This window comes from Impatiens glandulifera, chromosome 1 (assembly GCF_907164915.1).
Source record: "Impatiens glandulifera chromosome 1, dImpGla2.1, whole genome shotgun sequence".
NCBI lineage: Eukaryota > Viridiplantae > Streptophyta > Magnoliopsida > Ericales > Balsaminaceae > Impatiens > Impatiens glandulifera.
The window spans coordinates 80,578,535-80,603,626 of record NC_061862.1 but is presented as its reverse complement, the minus strand read 5'-3'; the positions used below and the strand labels follow the sequence as shown (position 1 = coordinate 80,603,626).

Here is a 25,092-nt window from a genome sequence, read left to right as displayed (position 1 = left end):
TATACTAAATAGAATTCATAGGAATCTTCTTCATTCTCTACCCATATGTGGTATAAGTTCTTTGGAAATACTAGGGGATAGTACTCTCCAAATTCTAACCGTTTTCATCCAAATTTAATTGACAGGGGCAACATGTATATTCACTCTCAATTTTAGATCATGAAAAAAATAATTTGTTGGGGGAACATCTAATATAATTAGAGTTGTTGTATAGAAGCTATTGTGTAAAGCCCTTTATATTAGAGTTATTGTACACACTACAACAAAATATACTTTTAGTGACCAATAATTACCAACACATATTAAGCGTTGGTAAAAGTCTTAACAAATTAAAGAGTTTTGCCAACCTTTAATATTTATGACAACGTTTACAAATAAAAAAAATGATTTTGCAGGTCATAAGTTCGGGTGGGTCGATTCTAAGAGGAGTGGGTTAAAGAGATGGGTATCCTATTAACTTTCATTTTCACTTCTCTCTCTAAAATCCCTCTTTAGCCGCACACTATGAATTTCTTTTGATCCTTCTTCTGCAATAACCTCTAATCTCCTCTAAGCGACCCATCATTTATCAAATTCGATCTTCATTTACGACGATGATTCTTAGAACAAGGTCTTCACGGAGAAGCCATGGACTAACGACCCTCACTACTTCAAGTGTGTCAAGATCTCCGCTCTCGCTCTTTTGAAGATTGTTGTTTACGCCCGCTCCGGCAGCACCATCGAGATCATGGGCCTTATGCAAGAGAAGACTTACGGAGACACCTTCATAGTCATGGATTCCTTTGCTCTCCCCGTTGAAGGCACATAAACTAGGGTTACTGCCCAAGAGGACGCTTATGAGTGAGTACATGGTCGAATATATCCAGACGAACAAGCAAGTTTTATTTCATTTTATTTTATTTCAACATTAAAATTAGATTAGATTGAGTAAATACCAAAAGGTGGAGTAGATAGTGGTGATTACAATCCCATAGCTAATGCCGGAAGAAAATAGTAGTTTTCATGGTAGTTGAAGAGATATTGAAGATGATAGTTCTCTACTATTGTTATGCTCTAAAAAACCAAGAATATCTCAATGATCTTCTTCTCTATCACAATAACAAAAAATTCCCTTCTCTTCTCTTATTATGTTTTATGTTTATCCTTGTTTATCACAATAACAATTTCTTGTTAAATCAACTTTGTCTAATTTAGTATTTGGAAATGTAATGGCTGTTGCAGCTAGAAACTATCAAAAGGTACTACTTTCCCCTCTTTTTCCTATTTCCATCTTATGCATGAATATGGCTCTAAAGTATATTCATAAGAAATTGAACCTTCAAAGCCACCATCTGTATCCATCCTAATTCAATAGAATTACTTGTTTGAGGTTTTAATATATGTCTATTAATGTACTTGATCATTTCTTTCTCAATCTACAGGCCAATATTATGTTTTGGTATGCATTTTTTTCCATCTGGATTATAAGATGGAAAAATAGCAATTTGTTATGTTTGTCAAATATTACAACGATCTAGAGAATAATCTCGATCATGATTTGTAAATTATTCCTTGTTCTAAATGAAGCAAAACACATTATATTATGGGTCATGATTTAGAAATAATCTAATGTGTGGTGAATGAAATTTCTTGGGCTAAAGAAATAAGTTTTTACTCACTTGAATGATCAAATAGGAAATATCGGAACAAAAGAAGGGACAAGCTTCTAGTTCCATTAATCAGGAGGTTGATCTTGATGATTTGATGGATGTAAGATGCTTTCTTTATTTTGTATTTGTATTTAATCTACATCCATATAGTAGTTGATTATGGCTCATATTGGGTTGGTTACTATGGAATTTCAGGATCTGAGCTTGAAAAATTGCATGCTGACAGTTAGCTTCTCTAAAGGTGGGAAATCTAGTTTTGATCCTTTAGACGATGAAAAGTTGTTGAATGGGGGGATCTCATTGTGGTAACGTTTTTATTTTGTCCAGAAAGAAGCATAGGAACGACAAGAACTTAAAAAACAAGGACACGGAGAATATCATGAGATTGCTGAAGGTGACTTCTTGGGAGAAGTCACTGGAACTGAAAAAACGTCATCTGTCACTTCTACCATAGGGAGCATAGGGAGTTCTATATATGCAAGTAAATAGTTTTTCCTTCTTTCCTCTCTACTTTCATTTTATTCATGTTCTCTTTTCTTATGTGTTTAGAAAACAAGTCATAGTAAAAGATTCAATTCTTCATAGACCTTGTTTGATATTGGGTTTTTTCAAAAAAGACAAATGTTTTCAAATGATTCAGTTTGATGTAAAAAGGTTTATTTTGATAAAATGACCAAACTATCCCTAGTATTTAAAATTTAAAATAATTTTTGAAATGGTAAAACAATTTGATTAGCCCATATTTTATAATGTTATTACAAATATAGTAGAATTATGTAAATAAACCACATCAAGCAAGCCCTATAGAAAGCTTAAGACAATATAAGCTATGCATGGTACATGCAAAATTGAAATTAGAACTGGAATTCGGGTCCAATTCCATATCCTTTGTTTGTTTGAAGAATTACCAATGGAATTGGATGTAGATGATTGTTTTAATTAGATATTTCACACTTCATAATTGCAATTTGATCTATAATTTGTAATTCTGTTCTTATTTTTGAAGAAATCATGGAATTTCAATTCCTAAGTGAAAATGATGGAGCTAAAACTTAAAAAACAATATACATTCAATTCTATTTGAATTATAATTCTAATCTTTATTTTAAGTTGTTAACAAAAAAAATATTTGGAATTGGACCCCTAATTCCAATCTCCTCCAAACTAAATATAGCCTTATGCACATTCAAATATAGCAAGGTTTTTGGTGAATAGATGTTGAAACTAAAATCCAGCTAAGCATTTCATATATTTGATGCTTGAATAAGAAGACCCATCTCTTTGCTTTGAGTTTAATATAGTATATCCATATTTCTTTCATTGCTTCTATAAATCTCATGCATTACAATCAGATGAAGGGTGAACCTTACATTTGAAGCTTATGCATGCATATCCACTTGGTGATCTCTCGTGAACGTCACTAATATATTTTCTGAGGGACCATTTCATTGTTACACTGAGAAGATTCAACAAAATATCTTCATTTCTGTTGATATAATCAAGCTAGCCTCATCGGTGCATAATATGACTTAAAGCTTGTTTGGTTTGAAATATCCATACTATTCAATTCTGACAATTTGGAAATATTTTTAGATAATGTTTAGAAATAAAACTTTCTTAGACATGGATTATTATTTTTTGGTAGTTCTCATCTATATCCAGATTAAGATCATGATCTGAAAACAAAAAGTTTTTTCAAATGGGGCCACGTTAATTCTAAAATGTTATAAATAATCCTTTCTAAAATATATGTATGTTTTGTCGCATACTGGCTGTAAATGATTGGAAATTGTTGGACCTTGTTTAGAATAATGGACAAGCATTTAAAGGCCCTTACACCAAGGTATCTTGACACCAATTTCATCAAGGTTGATGCAGATGTCAGTATTCCCTATTATGCCCAAATTTGGAAACACTTAAAACTTGGTTGTCATTAAAATTTTGTTTCAAAACTATTTTTTTAAAATTTATAATACAAATGCAGAATGCACCATTTTTTGTTGTGAAACTTGCAATCAAGACATTGCCTTGTGTTATATTCTTCCGGTTAGTCTCTTATTCATCATCATGCCTTTGATCATACTCATCTATAAGAATTGAAAAGGAAAATTACTAAAAGAGATATGTTTCGTGCATCAGAAAAAGGGGTGGTGGTTGATAGGCTAGTTGGGTTTCTTGATTTGGGTGGGAAAGACGATTTCTCAACGAATACACTTACTGCTTTACTGATTAAGAATGGTGGGAGTTATGTTTTTCTTTTTGTCTTTCACTCTGTTTTAAGGCTATTTCAAAACAAATTTTGGTTATTGGTTTCGACGAGAAAATAACAAACATATTTATGAGTATTTGTATAATTAAATTATATTATAGAACGTTATCACATATTGAGAAATTATATTATGTTTTCTCTCCATTTTTGAAGGTTGCTGGAAGTCAAAGAACATACTGAATCATGCAGGACACTTTGTTTTATTAACGATGGTCACGGTTATTGATTTTTCTATTGAACATTCTATTGTTCGATTTTATAAGGTTTATTTATGAACATGATTTTTAAGTTTTTTAAGTTGTTTTCTTATGTTGAACCAGCAATCGTGACTAGTTCGCCAGATTGCTCAATTCTCGCAGCACATGTGGAAACTAGAACAACATTGCTCATTTATAAGATACTCATGGGTGGTTTTATATATTCTCATTTACCTGTATTTTCATATGCCTTTGAGGAATTGTCATTTGATACTACTTTATATTAGGGATTCTATTAATCAAATTTTTAACTTAACTGAATCAACAATTGCATCTGAAGATGATGCAGGATGTATTAAGGTATTTTCATTTATTATATGCTTATTCTTAGATTTGAATTATATTAGCTATCAAAGTAATGAACATTAAGAAATTTATACTTTACACATTCAACTGAAGGGTAACATGTACAGTTTGAATGTCTGAATCATGTCTTTGATATTCGACCTAACATGTCTTTTTTTTCACTAGAGCCATAATGAGCACAATCATGTCCTTGATAAACATTAAGTAATCAAGTTGTATGCATTCAACTTAAGGGTAACATGTACAGTTTGAATGTATGAACCATGTCTTTGATATTCGACCTAACTTGTCTTGCTTTTTCACTAGAGCCTTAATGATCACAATCATGTCCTTGATAAACATTAAGTAATCAAAGTTGTATTCATTCAACTTAAGGGTAACATGTATAGTTAGAATGTCTGAATCAAGTCTTTGATATTCAACCTAACCTGTCTTGCTTTTTAACTAAAGCCATAATGAGCACAACAGTTTTGTAATGGAAACTACAAAAGAAATGTAATGGCTATGAATGAAAGAAAGTCACACTGTTTTTTTAGTTGAAACACTTAAATGGCTATGAAATTGCACGTTTGGCGACATATTTTTGTGAATATTTTCGTTATACTTATAGATAAGGTTTTTACTTAAGAACGTTAGTAGGGAGGCAAAACCAGGACGATTGCTTTCTATCATTAGACCATCAAGCTCGGGGAAGACTACTCTATTTAATGTACTGGAAGGTCAGACAATGGCTTCCCCTCGTTTTCATTTGTCTGGCCTATTTGACAAATTTCAAACAAAACATACAAGTAAGATTTAGTTGTATGAATATAAATCACTTCTTCATCTATTTTAACATTTTTATCATCATATCATTATGGTTTCATATTTTCAATAACCACCAACCCCGAGGTTAAGTTTATGCCAAATTCAATGACATTGTATTACTCGCGGAAGGTGCTATAGTGGTACTGCTCGGGCTGAACCATTGACTTATTTTGCAAATATGGGGTAAGTTATATATATTGTTATGCAATATGTGTTAATAATGCTTTCTTTTTTGCTTTCTATTCTAATTTTCCAAGTCATATTCGAAGGGAAAAATTACGGTTCTAATAGAATCAAAAACATCATACGTTCTGATAGAACCAAAGGGCTTAATGAAAGCTGACATTTTTTAAAAAAATATTCTGATTTTCAATCCATTCATGATAAAAGAACATAATAATATTGAATATCAAATTTGTAAGACAATGTCGGGTATGCAGGTTCTTACACTTAGCAACAATGTCGACCGTAAGTACCTCCTCAAACAATGCATTCTATTTCATTCATTTTTTATATTTTAAAAGGTATTGTTGTCATTTTTTAATACAGAGTGATTTTAGTTGGAAGGATGTGATCAATTTGAGTGTAATCTTTATTGATTGACAAGGGAGTTGTCGAGACATCTTCCACTTTATGCGAAATTGAATCTATTTAAATGTATTTTTCTACCTTTTTATGTCTTTTTTGTTTTGATTATTGAAATATTCTTTATTGGTAATACATTGTTAGAACTCTAAGTATAAATATTAGATGAATGAATATTATGATTCTTCTTCCTATCTTCTTGTATTAGATACTTCTTCTTATATTGTTGATCTGAGTTTTATACTTTTTGTTTGAGTTATATACTATTAAAGGAAAATTAAGCATTTGTATTTGGTTTTTTCTTTTGATGGTATTCATGGCTGACTGAAGTATTCATCCTTAAGTTGTCAACGGCAAGAAGAAAGAAATGTGGACAAATCAACTAGGTTTTTTAATCTTTCAAATTGTCTATATTTAATTCACATTAATATATTTGTTTTTATTTCTAATCTTAAAAAGAATATTATTTTACATAATTGCAGTGGAGGTCTAAGAAGATAAAAATTATCCATATTCAGTTTTCTATTTCAGCTTTGTTGTTCATAATTATTTTGTTTGTTTTAGATCTTTTGAATCTTTTGTTTGTTTTAGATCTTTTGAATCTTTTGACTATGATTGATTAAATGAGATATTTTATTGAGAGAATTTATGTTAATTTTGTTATAATTAAAAGTGCTAATAATTTGTATTAAATATATTTTTTTAATTATTATTTAATTTTAAAAAATAAACAAAAATTGTCAAAAAAATCAATATTATAATAAAAAGAATTGTTAAAAATTAAAAAGACTTTTAGCAACGCTTAAATTAATGTTACCGACACTTAATTAAGCGTTGCTATAACTTGTGCCCACCCTGCTTCTGGCGACGCATATATAAGTGTGAGTAATATTTTTGGCGACACTTTTTAAGGTTGACAGAAGTCTTTTTAAGCGTCGCCGAAAGTATTTTTTGTTGTAGTGACATCAAATATCGTGGAATATGAGCTTCTATAATGTAAAGCTCGCTTCACATTAAAGTCGTTGTACAATAGCTCTCATGTAAAAATCACTTAACATTAGAGTTATTGTACAACAACTCTCGTATAAATCTCGCTTCACATTAGAGTTGGTGTACATCAACTATCGTGTAAATCGCGCTTTACATTAGAGTTGTTGTACATCAGATATTGTGTATATATTAGAATTGTTGTACAACAACTATCGTGTAAAGCTCGCTTCACATTAGAGCTATTGTACAACAATTATCGTGTAATGTACACTTCACATTAGAGTGGTTGTACAATATCTACCGTGTAAAGTGAGCATCACATTAGAACTGTAGTCATATGAATGACGTTATACACGATTAATGAAATATGTTACCTCCCATCATTATTGTTGACGCCGCTGTTTATTTCTGAATTAACAAAACATAAGTTTGTTAGTTTTCCAAACAAAACATAACATAACATTTCAAATAAATAAAATAGAACCATGTTAGTTCTTAAAAGCGTCAAGTGTATCATTTTTGCGAGCAACGGAGCTTGTTACCAACAAATATTCTTGAAGTTTGGCGAGATACTAGGCTTATTTTCGGTAAAAAAAAATTGTGAATGGTCTAAAGAGAGAAATTGTAAATCATAATAAAATTGTGAAATTGGAAGAGATAAGGACCGATGATGTGAATCGATTATGGAAGATGAACTAATAAAGCGTGAAAAATAAATTTGAGTTACTAACGGAACGACAAACAATAAAACGGGGAAAGAAACGGGTCGGGCTTGGGTTTCATATATATTTTATTATTATTAAACTCGACTCAGTTTTAATAATATAATATTTAAAAGTATTTTGATTGGTTGGAAAATGGGCACATGAGTTTGAGAGCAAAAGATTCAGACTAAATATCCAAATAAATTGATTAAACTTATTCCCTCCCAATTAGATTGATTAAACTTATTCACTCCCGGTTTGGAATTCTTAGAGTTCAAATGTCAACAAGCCAGAAAGACATGCAATGCAATGAATTGAATAAAAAAGACCGGTAAGGTAAGGTAAAGTTAAGTGTGATATGTTACTTAACCATTTTATTTAATTAATTTTATTTAACTTAATTTTAAATATTGATAAATTATTTAAATTGTTTTTTATTATAAATGATTAGGCTGGGAAGACGACACTAATTTATTTAAAAATAAAGTTTTGATGAGAATATAGTAGTTTCTATAATAGTGTAAACACTAAAACTTATTTACTCACTCCAAGAAAATTTTAAAATAATTTTGAGTTGTTAAAATAATGTCTAAAAGTTATACTCATTAATGTGTTTAAATAAATTAAAAAATTATTTGAGAAAAAATGTTTATTCATTAATTTCAAATTAATCAAAATTTGGTCCAAAAATAAATTAAATAATTATTTGCAAAAGTTGTATTCATTAACCTAAATTAATTAAAATTTGATTCAAAAATAAATTAAATAATTATTTTGAAAAATGTTATATTTATTCTAAATTAATTAAATTTTGGTCTAGAATAAAATAAAATAATTATTTTGGGAAAATGTTGGATCCATTTAACCTAAAATAATTAGAACTTGGTCTATAGAGAAATCGTAAATCATAATTTCGAAGGGATGAGGATGATGTAAATCGATTATGGCAGATAAAGTGAAAGAGCGAGAAAAATAAATTTGGGATACTAACGGAATGACGAACGACGGAACGGGAAAGGAACGAGTCGGTCTTGAGTTTCAGATATTTTTTATTATTATTCAACCCGACTCAATTTAATAATATAACATTCAAAAACATTTTAATTGGTTGGCAACATGTATAGACACATAAAAGTTTGAGAACAGAAAATGAGGACTTTAAATATCCAATTAATTGATTAAACTTATTCACTCTAATTTATTTTAATAGTCAATAGTGGGCGTGTTATAAACATTTTATTTATTTAATTTTAAATATTGATAAATTATTTAAATTAATTTGTTTATTATAAATTATTAGGGTGCGATAATTACACTTATTTATGTAAAAATTAAAGTTTCGATCTAAATATATTAGTTTCTATAATATTGTAGACACAAAAATTTGACTTACCCAGTTCATAAAAAAAATAAAATACTTATGAGTTGTTAAAATAATTTTACAAAAATGATAGACTCATTAAGGTGTTTAAATAAATTGAATAATTATTTGAGAAAAAAATGTTGTATTCATTAATTTCAAATTAAATAAAATTTGGTCCAAAAATAAATTAAATAATTATTTGAGAAGTTGTTGTATTCATTAATCTCAAATTAATTAAAATTTAATCCAAAAATAAATTAAATAATTATTTTGAAAAATGTTATATTCATTCATTCTAAATTAATTAAAATTTGATCCTAAAATAAATTAAATAATTATTTTAGAAAAATGTTTTATCCATTTAACTTAAAATAATTAAATTAAAGATAAAAAATAAATGAAATAATTATCTATGTAAAATATTGTATTCATTTATCTCAAAGTAATTAAATTAATAGCAACAAATAAATTATATAGTTATTTAGAAAAAAAATGTTATATACATTTAGATCTCAAAATAATTAAAATTAAAGCCATAAAATATAATAAATAAAATAAGTTATGTCTATTAATTAATTTGGTATAATTTACTGGTAATAAAAAAAGTTACAAGATTTGTCCCAATAAAACAAGGCCTAAAGCACCCTCAACAATTAGCGCGCTCTAGGTGACTAACGCCCAAAGTAACCACCTAGAAACGGAATGCCCTGGCCTCAAGGAACACTAACAGAACTCCACGGAATGCGCCCAACACGTATTGGAGGTTGATCTTCGTCTTCTTCTTCACGATGCATGAATAAGAATAATAATCTTTCTTAAATAATGATAAAGTCCAACTTCAGTATTATTCAATCAAAACATAAAGTTGAAGAAGTGAAATGATCATAATAGTCGTGTGATCATTTCTTCTACTACGTTAGTAGCTCATTTTACTTGTCGAGTGAATAAGATTCGATCAAGCAAGTGACAAGGCCATTAATAATTATTTCCAAATTCGAACCAACCTAGGCCATCAACTGACCTAAGCCGGACTATAAAGGGAATATCTATGACACCTCATGGGTATGCTCGGATATGCTGCTTCTGGGCCTCACCATGGTTTCATCTAAATTCTCATCATGCTTCTGGTTTAATTAAAAATAAATTGATTGATATCATTATTATTTTTAGTATATGTCTACTGTGGTGCCATGTTTGTTTTTCATATATGGTCATATTTTAATTAATGATCAATGCTGCAATATAGTTGATCAAAAGTTTAAATCCCTCGCTAGCTAGAGATAATGTTTAGAATTTAACTGACAATTGTGTTGAAATATTGTCCCACTTGCATACAATTTCCAAACCACTATATAATTTTGATCAGCAATTCATTTAAAGAATTAGACTTGTTTGATGTAGAATTGTTTTTGTTCTTTTAACAATCTGATCAATTTTTATTATTGTTAAATAAAAATGTCTTTTTTTTCTTCTTAAAAACAAAAGTGAGAAAAATATAATTCGGAATCCTAGACTGGAGGAACTACTCTTCTGTGACCAACATTGTAAAAGTTTAATCATAAAAATTATTACCTATTATGAAAAATAAATCAATTTATAAAAAATAAATCATTTGAGTTATATAACAAAATACATTTTATGTACATTCAGTATTTAAAATGTTATAAAAAAAATATATATTATTAAAAAATTATACTTATAAAAATAATTTATTAATTATTATTGTTATAAGTTTTTTCTATAATTTAAATTAAATAAAAGTATGATCTAATTAATAGCATTTAAATTAAATAAATATAATTCAAATAAAAGTTTTTATTATAATTGATTTTTATATATTAATTAAATTTCATTTGTTATTAAATTTAATAATTAATATATTAAATAATAATATAATAATTTGTAATGATAAATAGATTTAAAAATTAATGAAAATGAAATATTAATAATAATAAAATCTAAACTCATATATTTACTTAAATTAATTAAAAATAAAATAATCTTTTATCTAATTAATATTTTTATATCATATACCAAACACAAAATTTTAAAATATATATATTAATCTCTGTATAAATATTTATTATTCAACTAACCAATAATAACTATAAGATCATATACTAATTATACTTCCTTATGGGTTTTAGAAATATTCTATTAATAAATTATAAATTAATCAATTCTTCAAAATTATGATATTTTAAATATTAACAACACTACAAAATGATGAAGATAATAATTCTGTAAACTGGTCTGAATAACGATGAACAATGAACAATGAATATATATATATATATATATATATATATATATATATATATATATATATATATATATATATATATATATATATATATATATATATATATATATATATATATATATATATATATATATATATATATAAAAGAACAATGTTTTTATTTTAAAATTCATTTTGGCTTTCTTTAATTATATTTTTGTATCTTGATATCACACTTACATCATTCTTAGTTTGCATTTAATTTGGTAATTATTCTATCTTGATTTAGGTCCTTGCAACTATTGCAATTAGTGAATATTTCATTTCAATTTTGTATAATTAAATGAGAACTAGTATAACACTCCGCAATCATGAATATCCCTACTTAAATTCAAAACGCTTCTCGATAGAAATCGAACCCGTGACATTTTAATCTTTTAAGCCGACTCTTATCACTGGGATACTTTGGTGGGGTTAAAATGTGACCACAAGGGAGTTAAACATATGATCTGCAAATATACATAACCATTTAATTTACTAATCATATTTTGATGCATTACTTTTCTTATTGATTTTATTAGGACGGCTAGCAAATGTATTTGCATAAATTTTGGAGAGTTTATTTAATTCGGTTGAAATTGATCTTCATTTTCAGCTCTATGAATTTTTTTGACCTTTAACTTTGTGCTTATATTCACCCTTGCAATAGTAATGTTTGATTTATGGTTTTTCAAAATTCAGAATTTAAACTTGGTACAATTAATTAAATCAGGTTTAATTTGTTTCTTTATGGGGTACCAAGAATAAGAATAAAGATGGATACGGTGAGTTTGTAAGAGTTTGATTTTTATTACTTTATGTGTGTTTGGTTTCTTTATTTTATTTTTAATGTGTGGATGTGTTTTTGACATAAATATGACATTGAAATTGTATTGAACATTTTGTGCTGGAAGTTTTGGGTTTCAAAAGGAGATTTACGAATAAAAGATGTCATAGGATCTTGTAAGTACGTTTGTTATGTATAATGGTTAACGACTAACGACGTTAGCTTTTTTCTCAACAAGTAGACAAATTTATTTTAGACGAAATTTTTTAAAATGATCCGAATTTTCCAAAAAAAAAATTAGTAATTCTTCATCCAACAAAGCCTACAAAAATTAATGGGACAGTCTTGTTTACCTTAGTCCCTATGAAAGACTACGATGTAGTGTTGGGAATACCGATCATGTATGCGCTTGTATAATGCCTTATTCTGATTCATTAATCATTTTGGATCACAAGAAGACTAACGTAATACCAACAAGAAGGGAATAAGAGGGATTGGGCATGTTCTCTGCGATGAGATTCATCCGAGGTCGCAAACGTGGTAAAGAGACATTTTCCACTTTTGCTAGGAAGGATGATGGGGACAGTTCCAAGGGGAAAGGAGAAGTACTTGAGGGAGTCTAGAGAATGTGCGGGAAGGTCTTCAAGAGGCTCAAGGCTAAAGGCACCAGACTACCATCATCTCCACAAGGTTTGGCCACATGTTATGTTGGCCAAAGTAAATTTACCTTCGCTCTCGCCAAATCTGTAAAAGGGGAAACAGATCGTGCTCAAGAATCTTTGGAGAAAGTCACCAGAAGATGAATAAGGGGCGTGTAATCAAGGAAGGGGACCGAGAGAGGGGGAAGTTACCCCGACAACAATTGAAGTCTCTACGGTCTGGGATCAAGGGGCTTGTGCGCAAATGCGAGGGACCGATCAAAATCGAAGGATGTGTGGGAAACGTCTCATATCGGTTGGAGTTGATCGATAAAATCATACCGAGCATCTGTCTAAGGACATGCCGAGGACGGCCATGACTTAGGTGGGGGAGAATGTCACGACCCATTCAAATGGTGTGACCAAAATCCAAAAATGTTCTAGAATGTTCTAGATGTTGTTATGTTTTGTGGTCTTTTCCATTTTGTGGAACTTTATAGAATTCTCAAGAAGCTCCTAGTTGTAGATAAGTTCATGGAACTCTTTATAATTCTGAAGGAGTTCCTAAAGTATGTGGATATGACAATTCTCTAGGAGTTCTTAATTGTAAGTAGTTTGTAGAATTCTCTAGGAGTCTCTAGGAATTCTTGAGTCTAGTTTAGATATAGAAGTATCTAAACAAGTCTTGGCCATAAACCAAGCACCTCACAATACCTCATATTCGTGTACCTCACATTTGTAATAAACAAGATATTCTCTATCCTTTTTCTCTCTTAATGTATTCAATTTTCTTGCATCCTTAGAAAGACTGACTAGCTAGGATTGTGACACTATGCTAAATACAAGGAAATCATCATAATTTAAGTTATAAGATAAAATAAAATATCATAACTTAATTTAATTTAATTTAATTTAAATGAATATACTAACAAAAATAAAAAAGTAAAAAAATTTAAAAAAAAAAAACAGAACAAAACAAAATCAATCAAATAGTTCACATAGTTTAATGTCCGTAGACAGAATGAGAGTCATTCAATGTTCTTAGCGATGTATAATTTGCGCTGGTTAATTAAGTACTGCCATATACCTCATTTTATAATTATTTTAAGGCATATAAAATATGTGGTTTTAGTGCCGAATAATATGTTTTTTTTTCCAAAAATTACACTTTTGTTTATTTTTGGCAAGTAAAAATCTCTACAAAAGAAAAGAGGCTGAATAATATTTAATATGCTAGAGCTATTAGATTTTTATAAAAAAAAAAAACAATTGAACATTAAAATGTCATACAAACCAGAAAAGAAATATAAAAAACTTGTTATATGAAGGAATTGAGAAAGAAAAACTAACCTTTTGAAATTAAGAATATTTATTTTAAAGATAAAAGGTATAATACTCTCTAAATTTAATTTTGAAATATTATATATATATATATATTTTTTAATTGCTCCTTGTTAATTTATTTGGTTTGAAATTGCTCCTTTCACATTTATTTTTGTTAGAAATAGTTACACTAGTAGAATATGGGTCTTCTGTAACGACCCCTTGTAACGGCGCTCGAACGCCCTTACTAATGTATTTTATCAGTAACGGCTTTAGAATACCGTTACTGATATAAGTCCATCTGTAACGACGATATAAACCGTTACAGATACGACATCATCTTAACGTTTCAGTAAGGATATCAGTAACGGCTTTATACGTATTTGTAACGGTTGGGGAGAACCGTTACAGATGCTGCGCCGTCTCGTTTCGTTGTCATTTCCACTATCTGTAACGGTTATTAGTAAAACCGTTACAGATAAGCCATAAGTTACCGTTTGAGGAACGTATCATCAGTAACGGTTTTGAGAGATAGCCGTTACTAATAGATTATTAGTAACGGTTATTAAGAAAACCGTTACAAAAAGTGAACTGCCTTTTCGTTTTCTCATCTAGTATCTGTAACGGTTTTCTTAATAACCGTTACAGAAAGTGAACCGTTTTTTATTTTTTATCTTTGGTATCTGTAACGGTTTTGCAATAACCGTTACAGATATTGTGAATAAACCCGCGAACAACTTCCCTCTTTCTTTCCTTTCTTTTCTTTCTTTTCTTTTCTTCCTCCGCGCTTTCTCCTCTTCTTTCCGATATTCTGTTTGAAGCCATTCAAATCGTCGCCCGTCTTCTCAAGTCGCCAACGCTGCCCGTCTTCTCAAGTCGCCGTCGCCGATAGGTAAGTTTTCTTTTATCTCTTTTCTTCCTCGATCCGCCGATCGTCCCCTCTCCCTGCCACACGTCTTCAAGAATCGTCCTCTCTTTTCTTCGATTGAAGTCGCCATCGTCCCCTCTCCCAGCCAGGTAAACTCTCTTCTCCCTCTGCCCTTTTTATTTTGGTTGTATTTTGATTGAGGTAATATAGGTTAGGACTGTTTTTGATTGGTTTATGCTATAGTCAATATTTGATTTATGTTTTGATAACTAATCTGCCATATTTTCTGATATTATGTTAAGGTTTATATTTTTAACTGTTATGTGAAGTCTGATTGTGAAGTCTGCAGATTGTGAACATTGTTTGTATAATTACTGTAATCGAAGTTGATTTTGGATATTACGTTTGAGGTGTTGTTTTGTTGTAGTTTAATTAGTAATTGTATGAGTTTTATGCCCTTTTAGATTGAATATGAGAGTATGTTAATTATGACATATGTAGGACTTTTAAGAATGTTTGTGACTGTTTTTATTCAAAGTAAACAAGATAGTACAAAATGTATGTTATTTCTAAGAAAGTAAACAATAATGTGCAGAATTCTAATAATGGTTGTGACTGTTTTGTTGTTCTGTTTTTAAGAAAGTAATTAGTAAACAATAATGGTATTTTTAATAAACTGCAATTAGTAAAAACAGAGAGTATATTTATGACATAGTAAACAGAAAGTACTAACTCTCACTTTCTAGCCTTAATTGAGTTGAATATCTGTTTTGCATGTCTAAATTATGTTCAGAATTCTTGATTGGCATGGTATATATACAAATGATGCTTTAGATGCTAACATCACTTAGATGATTTTGATTTTGGTTTAGAGTTTGGGCTATGTATTTTCTGTCAACATAATCAACACTTTTGTTTGCAGAAATTCTGAATTTTCCCGTTTAAACTGATCAATTCGTTATTCACTACCGTTTGAACGGTATAATTAGGTATTCAATCATGTTACTTCTTATATATGTTGAACTGTTTAATCAGGTTTTCATTTTCACTTTTTGCGTTTGAACTGTTTGACAAAGTACCTGCCTAAGAAAACGAAAGTTATACATGAATCCCGAGGTGATAATTGGAACAAATTCAGTATATTCTTTCAATTGCCTTACTGGAAATCTTTGATGTTGAGACATAATTTGGATGTAATGCATATTGAGAAGAATATATATGATAGTTTGTTGGGAACTTTAATGAATTTCAAAGAAAAGACCAAGGATGGAATTAAAGCAAGGAAAGATTTGGTCATAATGAACATAAAACATTCCTTACATCCGGTTGAAGTTGATGGTGTTCTTCGGTGTCCGCCGGCCCCCTATGCATTGTCCTCAGAACATAAGAAACGTTTATGTCAGTTTTTGAAAGATATTAAAATGCCCGACGGTTTTTGTTCAAATATTGGGGCGTGTGTAAACATGGAGGAGAAAAAAATATCAGGATTGAAGAGTCACGATTGTCACATTCTATTACAATATCTCCTTCCACTAGCTACACGTGGCCTACTTCCCGATGATGTGTACGATGCCGTGGTGAATTTAGAAGGTTCTTTCGGTTGCTTTGTCAAAAAAGTTTACAACGCGGGCAATTGGAAACATTACATGACGACATTGTCTTGACACTTTGCAAATTGGAGAAGATCTTTCCACCTTCTTTTTTTGATATAATGGTGCATTTGCCAGTTCATTTAGCTTTTGAAGCTTGTCTTGGAGGGCCCGTTCAGTATCGATGGATGTATCCAGTTGAACAATATATGAGCACACTCAAGAAATACCTTAGGAACAGGAACTTTCCAGAAGGTTCAATCAGCGAGAGTTACCTTTTGAATGAGAGTATGAGCATGTGTGCCCGATATTTGGACGATCAAGAGTCAAATGATGAATCCATAAATACAAGTACAACATTCTCCATTTTCATCACTATGGAATACTTATCTAATGGAACATCCTACACATATGAACCGGGTGATCGTGAGCGTGCTCATTGGTACATTTTAAAAAATTGTCGTGAAGCTGAAGAATATTATAAGTAAGTCAATTAATTTCATATGAGGTATGATTTAAGAAAGTAATAATTTAATCTGTCATTTGCGCAGCGATTTCGTTCAATCATGCCCTCCTAATATTTCCAATGAGGCTCGGGATAAACAATACGTTAGATATTTCCAAGAAAGAGTAAGTAATCGTCTCAACAATTTTCTTTTTTAGTATATGACAATTAGTTTAACAATAATTTCTAATGAATATATAGGTGGAGCAACTAACCGATCAATCCGATAGGACAACGAATCTTAAGATTTTAGGACGTGGGCCTACATTGTATGCAAAGAAATATAAGTCGTGCAAAATAAATGGGTACAAGTTTAACACTGAAAAACATGACGAGAGCTTGACTACCCAAAATAGCGGGGTTTTGGTTGTTGGTAATAATGGGACCGAGACTATTAACTACTATGGAGTGATCAATGAAATCATAGAAGTGATATTCTTTTGTGGAAGACGAGTGATTCTCTTCAAATGCAAATGGTTTGATGTTTATCACAAAGATCGGGGCATTAAAGTTGATAAGTATGGTTATGTTAGTATAAATATCAACAGGATTCTACAGACTCAATTAAATGAACCATTCATAATGGCAAGCCAAGCACAACAAGTCTTTTACTCTACAGATATGGCATCAAGGCTTGAATGGAAAATTGTGACACCAATAAATCCCCGTTATTCTAATTAAGGTTGAATTATTTTCTATGAAGGGTTACTTGTAAATTTGTCTTATAAACATTACATTGAATATTTGCAGCTATCATGGCACCTAAAAGAATGCAAGGTAAGAGTTTAAATAGCGCGCTACACGACCTTATACAAAGGACCGAGGAGCATTCAGAAGATCCCGTGCAATTGTGTACCTCTATCGGGGAAATTGATTTGGACCTTGATGATGTCATGAATGTTGATAGTGTACCAAACACTATCCCCGGTGATGATGATGATGATGAGACACAGCCCCCGTCTGAGGAGCAAGATGGAGGTACTTGTGTTTTTGCTTAAGTTAGTTGTTGTGATCCTATATAATTTTTTGTTTAATTTTAGGATCTATTTCGAGAAGGAGACGGGGCAAGAACAAGAATAAAGCTGTTGGTAGATTGAAAGCGGGGCAAAAGATGACTCTTCAATTTAACCCTGTTGATGGTAAACCAATGTGCGAGAATAGGACAGCTTGGTCGAGGCATATTGGGAGTGTCATTCGAGACTCCAATGCACTACCTCATAGGACTTTGCGTTGGTCGGACCTGAGCTCCACACAGCTAGATCACATATGGATGGCTATCACGGTATATAATATTTTATATTATTAAGTCCATTATGTATTCAACACAATCTATAATCGTATTTTAATGTTAACTATTTAGGATCCTTTCGTGGCTGTGGGGGATGACATCAACAACTATCGAAGACAAAGTTTATTTCAAGCCAACAAATTATGGGATAGATGGAGATGTCATTGGAACACCATGTACATTAAATCCCGTGAAGGTGACGAGCAAGCGATTAGGGCAAATCCCCCTCCCGAGATCGAAATTAGTGATTGGAATTATCTACTTGATCGTCGCTTTCTCACGCCGGAATTCAAGGTAAATTAATGTGTTTATAAATAGCTCTTACATTAATCATTCATTAAACACAAATGTTTTCTTATTTGCAGAAAACAAGTGCTGTGAATGCGCAAAATAGGTCGCATGTTGTGTACAAGAATCATGCGGGCAGCATCTCATTTTCGCAAGTGGAGAAGCAAATGGTTCGTTTTATCATTGAATAACAAAGTTTATAATGTTATTACGTTTTTATTAATAATTAAATTTGTACAGGAGAAGACTACCAGTACGTCGCCTAATTTTGCAGAATTATTTCTGCACACTCATACAAAGAAACCGACTCTGCAAGATCCAAATCCGGAGGTTCCCCCTATTATTCAAGAAAAAGTGGTAAGTCGTGTTTATTAGTTATATTTCTTTTATTTATTTTATGTATGTATGTAATCGAATGTAATTTGTGTTTGTAGACTGTCTTGCGAACTGCTATAGAAGAAGACCCGAATAGAAATGAATTGCAGTTGGCTGAGTGCGCATTCAGGTCTCAGGGACATGGGCGAGTTGTGGGTTTGGGCTCCGGTGTCACACCTAGATCTTTTAGACCTGATGCTCGTGGTGGTACTAGCACACAGCGCGGTGACACGCAAAACGCACTTTTACTTGAGGAGATACAGAGGATGCGAGAGGAGCGTGAAGCTGAGAAGCTTCAGTCACGGAGAGAGCGCGATGAAGCCTTAGTCGAGCGTCAAATGGAGCGTGAGGAAGCACAAAGGCAGCGTGAAATGGAGCGCGAAGAGTTATTGATGCAGCGTGAAGATGAACGTGAAGAAGCTCGAAGAGAGCGTGAGAGAATGCGGGATGAGATGCTTGAGATGAGAGCGACAATGAACTTCTTATTATCCAGGATTCCCCGTGATCAACTTCCACCTGCCCCTCCCACTCGAGATGATGCCCCTCCTACTTAAAGATGATCCCCTTCTTCGTGATCGTCGCTTTCCCACTTCAATTCTGGTAAGTTGAAATGTAATTTGAAATACGTTAATTAATGGTTTTTGTGAATTTGTGATATGATTGTAGTTTTTGGATGGATTATAGTTTTTGGATGGATTGTAGTTTGTGGATGATTATTGTTTTGAATTAATGATTGTATTTTTGGGTTTTTAGTTATTGATGATTGTAGTTTTTGGTTTTTGGTTATTGGTTATTAATGATTGAGGTTTTAAATAGGTAAAAATTTGTAAAAAAAAACTATTAGGGTTTAGTAACGGTTAAATAATTACAAAAACCGTTAATAAAAATCTAACTGTAACGGTTTAAGAAATAAAAAACCGTCACAGAAACAACACGAGAATCTGTAACGGTTTTCGAAAACCGTTACAGATAAAATCAGTCTTTTAGTAACGGTTTTTAGCCGGCTAAAACCGTTACTGTTGTTCCATTACTATCTGTAACGGTTTTATAAAACCGTTACAGATACTAGTGTTTTTTCTGTGACGGTTTTTACACGGCTAGAACCGTTATTATTTTTCAATGACTATCAGTAACGGTTTTCGAACGCCGTTACTGATACCTGTGAAGTTTCTGTAACGTAATTTTTTGTAACGATTGGTAACGGTTTTATGTGCCGTTACAAATAAGTTTCAGTAACGGCGTTTGATGCTTTCAGTAACGGTTTTAGCCCTTACTAATACCCTTTTTTCTACTAGTGTTAATGTTTTTCAATATAAAATAAAAAATAACTCAAGTATGAACAACTTTTATTTTATGGTCGAAATTTAATCTCTCTTGATAATTAATTTAAAATCATCTATCGCCTAAAGTTCCAATTAAGTTATGTTTATGAAATTTGGGTTATGACTTATTTCGATTAACAAACTCACTTCATTTTCAAATCAAATTACATTAAATCTCATTATAAATTTATTCTTATTAAGAGGATAATCACCTTTTCGATCGGTCTAAGTCTAGTATGACCGATCGATTCAAGACATATTACGAGTTTTGTATTACAATAACAAATTCACATAAAAACGAAAAGTAAAAGTTTTTCCGCAGTTGAACTTACAAAAAAATAAAAATACTATGTGAATGAGGAATTTGTGCATATTTTCAACATATATTAACAGTTTTATAACATTAATATGATTTTAGATGTTTAAAATGTAAATTCAAACAAAACTAAATGTAAAAAAAGTAATTTCAATAAAAATAAATTAAAAGGATTACCTGCGTTATCGTCTGAGAATTGAGTTGTAGAAATCACATGAACACGAAAGTGAAAAATTTTTCTACAGTTGAACTTATAAATACAAAAAATAAATATACTATGTAAAAATTAACAATTTTATAATATTTTAAATGATTTTAGATGATTAAAGTTCAAACAAAACTAAATGTAAAATAAGTAATTTTAAAAAAAAAAAAAACTTTATAAGGAACAATTTCAAATAAGGTCATGTAAGAAAAAATATTTCAAACTTAGTTAAATACACAAAGGAGCATAATATCGATTAGCCATTATTTTTATTCCCTCATACATTTCAATTTTTTTAGGTTAAAAAAACTTAATTATTAGCAATCAAACATAAAAACAAATATTACAAATATTATTTATTTAATAAATATTAGGCATAATTATTGTTTATTTTTTCATACCATACTAGAGTTTGTTTTAATAAAGTGGTCGCATAAACGACATCTTTAATTAAATACAAACAAAGTTTATTCATTCTTATATTAATTAAAAGTCATGACAATAACTGTGACTTTCAGTTTTCTAGTAAGGTCTCTCCCCAACAAAGTTGCCTCGAGGATCATAGTTACAAGTGACGAACCACGAAGCGTCATTGCATTGAACCCTAGCACATCCTAGTCTTACTGAATCACGCCACACAACCTGAGTATAGTGTAAGCATTCACCTCCGACACATGTGTTTGAGTCATAGTCGTAGAAGGGTTTCTCCTCGATCCACATATTCACAGCATCTCTCCCCGTGAAATTCGGGAAACCTTTTGCAAGGTTTTCGCCATATGGTCCACCTGAGTGCATGAGATTACAGTCCCCAGCTCTTTGGCTGGCGTAACTTCTAGCAAATGCGGCTACGTTTTCATCCCAAGCGATGGGCCCGACTCCCACCTGAGCCCGGGCAGCATTGTGGGCCTCAACATAGTCTTGGGGGGAGTTTTGGGCAGTTGAGAGTTGAGGAAGCATTGACATGGCCATGAATGTCACAACTAATGCTAGTGAGAGATGGTAAAGCCCCATACTGTTGGATCTTCCTTAGAACTAGTAGCTGAGTTTGGTAAGTGGGATTATATTGTAGTACTTCGGTAGATAGCTAGGTGGTGTTATGCTAATGAAATTATGGGGTATGTAATTTATAGGAATAATTGTCTGGAAAATTTTTGCCACTTGCATAGAATTTCTAAACCCCCTCTATAATTATTTGTTTTTTTAAATGGACAAAACTGACCCGGTCTTCTCTTCTATATAACCTTCACTTTAATTTAATTTAAAACGTTAAAGTGAAAATCGAACTCGTGATATTGGGTCTTTTAGGCACCGACTCATAAGATGGGGAATTTATTTGAAATAATAATAGACGTTACTTTAATAAAATAAAAGAATATTAGTTATATATAATTAAATATTTTTATACACTAACTATTTAAAAATAGTTATAATTAAGTATTAAATTAATTAAAAATTATTAATAGGTAAATAACACTATTAAAAATTTATTTATAAAACTAATTATGGATATATATTGTCATTATGCAAGAACAATGCTAATTTTTTTTTTTTGTTTCTTAACCTAAAATTGTCTGGAATAATCCTATTATTTCCAAAACCAAACAATAATCCTTCCAAAAAATATTAATGGTCGTCATCATTGAACCAGTACTCACGTGGAAATTTGGTTTGTCCATTCCATGTATGTAAGTCTAGTTTTATTCCATGCAATATCAATACCAAATACCAATTCAAAATGATACAACAAGTCTTGATATATTATTATAATGTTGCGATTGATTATATATGATCATTTTAAAAAGGAAAAACTACTGGTTATTAACTTTATACTATATATTAATTAATGGAATTAGTTGTTTTTGTCATCCTCGAAGAACAGTTCCGTGGAAGTTAACTGAGTTTACTAGGGCTTGTTTGATGTTGGTTATTTGTGAAGGGTTTCTATTGAATTTTTGAAAAATAACTTGTTTGATGTTGTTATTTGAGGATTTTTTAATTATTTAAAAAGAAACTTTGTTTGATGAAACAGTCCGGTTATTTATGTTTTTAATTATTGAATTATTATAGTGACTATTTAAATTTTATCAATTTATTTTTTAATATTTTAATTAATAATTTAAGTAATTTAATAGTTGAAATTTATATTTTTCATTAAATTCTGGAAATTCTCTCATCAAACCAACTCTAAGGCCTTCTTCAGCCTTATTTGAATAATTCATTTACTATTAAATAATCTCTTATGTTTATGTTTATCTTTTTATCAATTAAATTAATCCATTTATCAATACAAAATACTAATTAAAATATATATTTTTAAACAAATGCATTTTTATGAAATATTAATACTAATAACTCAACTTTTCATAATTTCACACCAAATGTTATTTAAATCTCATCTATCCAAAAGAAATATTAGTTCGATATATTAACTTTCTAAATAAAAAATCGATTCGGAATTTTAATTTTCTAAATTAAAAAAAATATATAGTTTCGACATTTTACCTCACTAAATTAAAAAAAATATCTGTTAGAAATTTTAAAATAATATCGATTTTACACGTAAATGATAAAATAATAAGATATTTTGTTTGAAAAACATAAAGTTCAATTCTATTGTTACCAAATACACCAAATATATTTGTATTTAAAATTTAAATTTTATAAAAATAAAATAAATTATTTTAATATTTGTATATAAATTTTATATCTTGATACTTAAAAACATATAATGAAATATATGAATTTTGAATAAAACTTTTAAAATAATCCATATCAAACTGACTTCTTAGTATATGGATGGATGGTGTCCTAGTATCGCAATATCAAAATTTAATTTTATAAGAGTTCAATTGTTTAGTTTAAGAGCAAAACTAAAATGGATATATATAAGAGAAAATATCAGAAAAATAATATAATAAGTATGTTAAGGCTGATTTTATATGAGTTATTTAAAGTTTTTTTTTTTTAAAGTAAATAATTATTCGATTAAAACATAAATTATTTGACTACGATGTTATTAAGGTGAACCTAAAAAGAGCCTATGTCCACCCACATTGCACTTAAGATAAACAAAATAAATAAAATAATAACACCAATAAAATTTAATTCATATGTGATTATATTGTTAATTAACTAAAAATTGATAATAATTGAATAAATTTATTTAATAAAATATAAAATATAATTATTGAACTAAAGAATAAAAATAATTTTTTAGGATAATACATCATGATGGTGAAATAATATATAAAAGGAAAATCACATAAACGAGAGAATTGAAAGTCATGTGCGGCGGCCAGGATGAAGGAGGCGGCGTGATGGAAGCCAACCATCAATAATTAATATTAAGTTCGTCTTTCCATATTTTTTCAATGAATTCGTCCAACATTTTTTTATTTATTATTATTACTAAATTAGTGTGGGATTAATTAGGTGTTTAAAAATTTCTAAAATTTTATAAAAATTATATAAAACCTAATCTCCTATTTTGTCCGTAATTTTATTTATTTATAAATTTTAATTTTTATATATTTAAGTTTATTATATTTCATTTACAACTTAATTTTGTAAATATTGGGGTAGAGATTCAAGGCTAACATGAGTTTGAAATTTTCTGTTGAATTAATTTTTTTTATTCACTTTATATTGAAAATACTCCAATTTAAATTTTAAAAAAACGGGTTTATAGATGGAGGTTGAAGATCATGTTTGTGAACCAACCTTTAACTAGGGACGATCAAAATGAAAGCGCAAAGTGATGCCCTAACTAAAGGAAAGTCGACACACATATGGGACAATTGAAAATACAAATTGGAGACAAAAAAGAGTGACGTGATCCCTCATGGATTGAAATTACCACATCTGACCAAGTATGTTGGGAATAAGGATCCGACAATTTAGATGAACATTTACTTGACAATATATTAACTGAACTAGAAGGTTCGATACAGTTGATGTCTCTGATGCATTCATTAAAGTCCAGCATGTCTAGTGTGATCCCTGTTTCTGGCTCTCTTTCTTGGATAAATCTGGTGACATTGAATCGCCCATTAAGATCCAAGGCTCATCATCATTAACTTTACTCTTGAGCTCTCTCCATAACTGTTTTCTTTCTCCTGCTACATTGTTTCCATAGATAGCAGCAAAATAGAATTTCGTCTTTGTTATCCTATTAACAATCTCCACATGATGACATGCTTACAATCGAATAACTTCTTGACCAAAAGAAACATTTACTTGACAAACATCATGTCATATTAGCTTGGGGAGCCTACGGTGTTACAATTGTTACCTCGGTATCTTGAAGAATTTTCACTCGAGTGGTATATATGCCAAAACATATCCCAACACCAAACTATTGATTAGCTAATCAATGTT

General features: G+C 30.2%; 1 protein-coding gene and 1 pseudogene across 1 annotated transcript; one reads left to right on the top strand and one right to left on the bottom strand.

The window, feature by feature from the left end:
• The first annotated feature begins 1,163 nt into the window (after window positions 1-1,163).
• LOC124933822 lies at window positions 1,164-21,019 on the top strand (annotated as a pseudogene).
• A 218-nt stretch (window positions 21,020-21,237) lies between these two features.
• On the bottom strand, window positions 21,238-21,748 carry LOC124921807 (basic form of pathogenesis-related protein 1-like). The gene has a single exon (XM_047462508.1). It carries the CDS (start codon window positions 21,724-21,726, stop codon window positions 21,238-21,240), a length of 489 nt encoding a protein of 162 aa, XP_047318464.1. The 5' UTR covers window positions 21,727-21,748.
• Window positions 21,749-25,092: the final 3,344 nt, after the last annotated feature.

Bases quoted from the DNA above. Each gene is read 5' to 3' on its own strand.
- LOC124921807 (XM_047462508.1), bottom strand. From the start codon at position 21,726: ATGGGGCTTTACCATCTCTCACTAGCATTAGTTGTGACATTCATGGCC.